The sequence below is a fragment of the Dromiciops gliroides genome, chromosome 2, assembly GCF_019393635.1.
Source record: "Dromiciops gliroides isolate mDroGli1 chromosome 2, mDroGli1.pri, whole genome shotgun sequence".
Taxonomy (NCBI): domain Eukaryota; kingdom Metazoa; phylum Chordata; class Mammalia; order Microbiotheria; family Microbiotheriidae; genus Dromiciops; species Dromiciops gliroides.
In genome coordinates this window covers 498,221,605-498,223,607 of record NC_057862.1, presented here as the reverse complement: position 1 = coordinate 498,223,607, position 2,003 = coordinate 498,221,605, and the positions used below count along the sequence as shown (strand labels likewise).

General features: G+C 47.3%; 1 protein-coding gene across 1 annotated transcript; it reads left to right on the top strand.

Moving 5' to 3' along the window:
• Positions 1 to 1,110: 1,110 nt before the first annotated feature.
• On the top strand, positions 1,111 to 1,685 carry LOC122742835 (AP-2 complex subunit sigma). Its single transcript, XM_043987365.1, has one exon. The coding sequence runs from the start codon at positions 1,196 to 1,198 to the stop codon at positions 1,622 to 1,624; it is 429 nt and encodes a 142-aa protein (XP_043843300.1). The 5' UTR covers positions 1,111 to 1,195; the 3' UTR covers positions 1,625 to 1,685.
• The last annotated feature ends 318 nt before the right edge of the window (positions 1,686 to 2,003 follow it).

Here is a 2,003-nt window from a genome sequence, read left to right as displayed (position 1 = left end):
TAACAGCTTCCACATGTGCTGCCTTTGGCACATCCTTGGCATATCTTGGTCAGATAGGATCACCAACACAGAAGTGCTCCAACATGCACAACATCCAAGCATCTACACGCTACTGAAACAAAGATGGCTGTGCTGGCTTGGTCATGTGCACCACATGGAAGATGGGCATATTCCTAAAGACCTACTCTATGGCGAGTTAGCCTCAGACCAAAGACCTGCTGGATGCCCCCAGCTTTGCTACAGAGAGGTATGCAAGTGAGACTTGAGGGCTCTGGGAATAGACATTGACAGCTGGGAGGAGATGGCCAAGGACCACACGTGTTGCAGTTCAGTACTCAGGAGCAGCTTGTGTGCAACTGAGATGGGCCTTCAAGCTCAGGAGAAAGAAAAACGAATGAGACACAGAAACCAACAGGCATCCGAGAGCACAGTTTTCTGATGTCCTCGTTGTGGCTGGAGCTGCGGCTCCCATATTGGACTGCACAGCCACACTGTGGCCTGCGGCTCTTCAAGGCACTAATCTATGGTCATCCATGTCTGGTGGCAGCCTACTATACTCTCTCTCTCTCTCTCTCTCTCTCTCTCTCTCTCTATATATATATATATATATATATATATATATATATACACACATATATACTCTCTCTCTATATATATATATATACATATACATACTCTCTCTCTCTCTCTCTCTCTCTCTCTCTCTATATATATATATATATATATATATATATATATATATATATTCTTTTGGATTTGCTTTTATTTTTTCTTAGTTTTTCATAAAGTCACTAGCTTCCATTTGTTCAATCCTAATTCTTAGGCAATTATTTTCTTCAGAGAGCTTTTGTATCTCCTTTTCCATTTGGCTTTTCAAGTTGCTGACTTTTTTCCTCCTGATTTTCCTGCATCACTCTCATTTCTTTTCCCATCTTTTCTTCTACCTCTCTTACTTTGTCATCAAAGTCCTTTTTGGGCACCTCTATGGCCTGAGACCAATTAATATCTTTCTTGGAAGCTTTGGATGCAGGGTCCCTGATATTACTATTCTCTTCTGAGGGTGCACCTTGATCTTCCGTGTCTCTAAAGAAATTTTTGGAGCTGCCTGAAGCCGCGGCTTTGGAAGTCACCCAGTCTCCGCGGGACCCCGGAGATCGGGGAGATCGGGGTGGGAGCTCGACCCCGAGGGATCACCATGATCCGATTCATCCTCATCCAAAACCGAGCAGGCAAGACCCGCCTGGCCAAGTGGTACATGCAGTTTGATGATGATGAGAAGCAGAAGCTGATTGAGGAGGTCCACGCTGTCGTCACGGTCCGGGATGCCAAGCACACCAATTTTGTGGAGTTCCGCAACTTCAAGATCATTTATTGCCGTTACGCGGGCCTCTACTTCTGCATCTGTGTGGACGTCAATGACAACAACCTGGCGTACCTGGAAGCCATTCACAACTTCGTGGAGGTCTTAAATGAATATTTCCACAATGTCTGTGAACTGGACCTCGTCGTCAACTTCTACAAGGTTTATACGGTGGTGGATGAGATGTTCCTGGCCGGGGAGATCCGAGAGACGAGCCAGACAAAGGTGCTCAAACAGCTCTTGATGCTGCAGTCCCTGGAGTGAGGGGCCCAGGCGGTCCCCAGCTGGACAACCCCCTTCCCCCCCCAGCCCTGCCCCTGCCCCATCCCCCAGCAGATGCTCTGAGTTTACCGTCTGGGATGGTGGGACCACACCCTGGCCGGGATCCGGAGAAGGGGAGTCCCCTGTGTGTGGTGCCATACACCCCATAACGCCGCCGCTGTTGTGGCAGTTATATTGTGAGCATTTGAGCAAATGTGGGTGTACGTGTGTGTGTGTCTGTGTGCGTGTGCGTGCCTGTGTGTACATATGTGTGTACCTGGAACTCCCAATAAAGTTGTGGACCTGGCCTGAAAAAAAAAAAAAAAAAAGAAATTTTCTATGGTCCTCAGTTTTCTCTGCTTGCTCATCTTGCCTGTCTTTT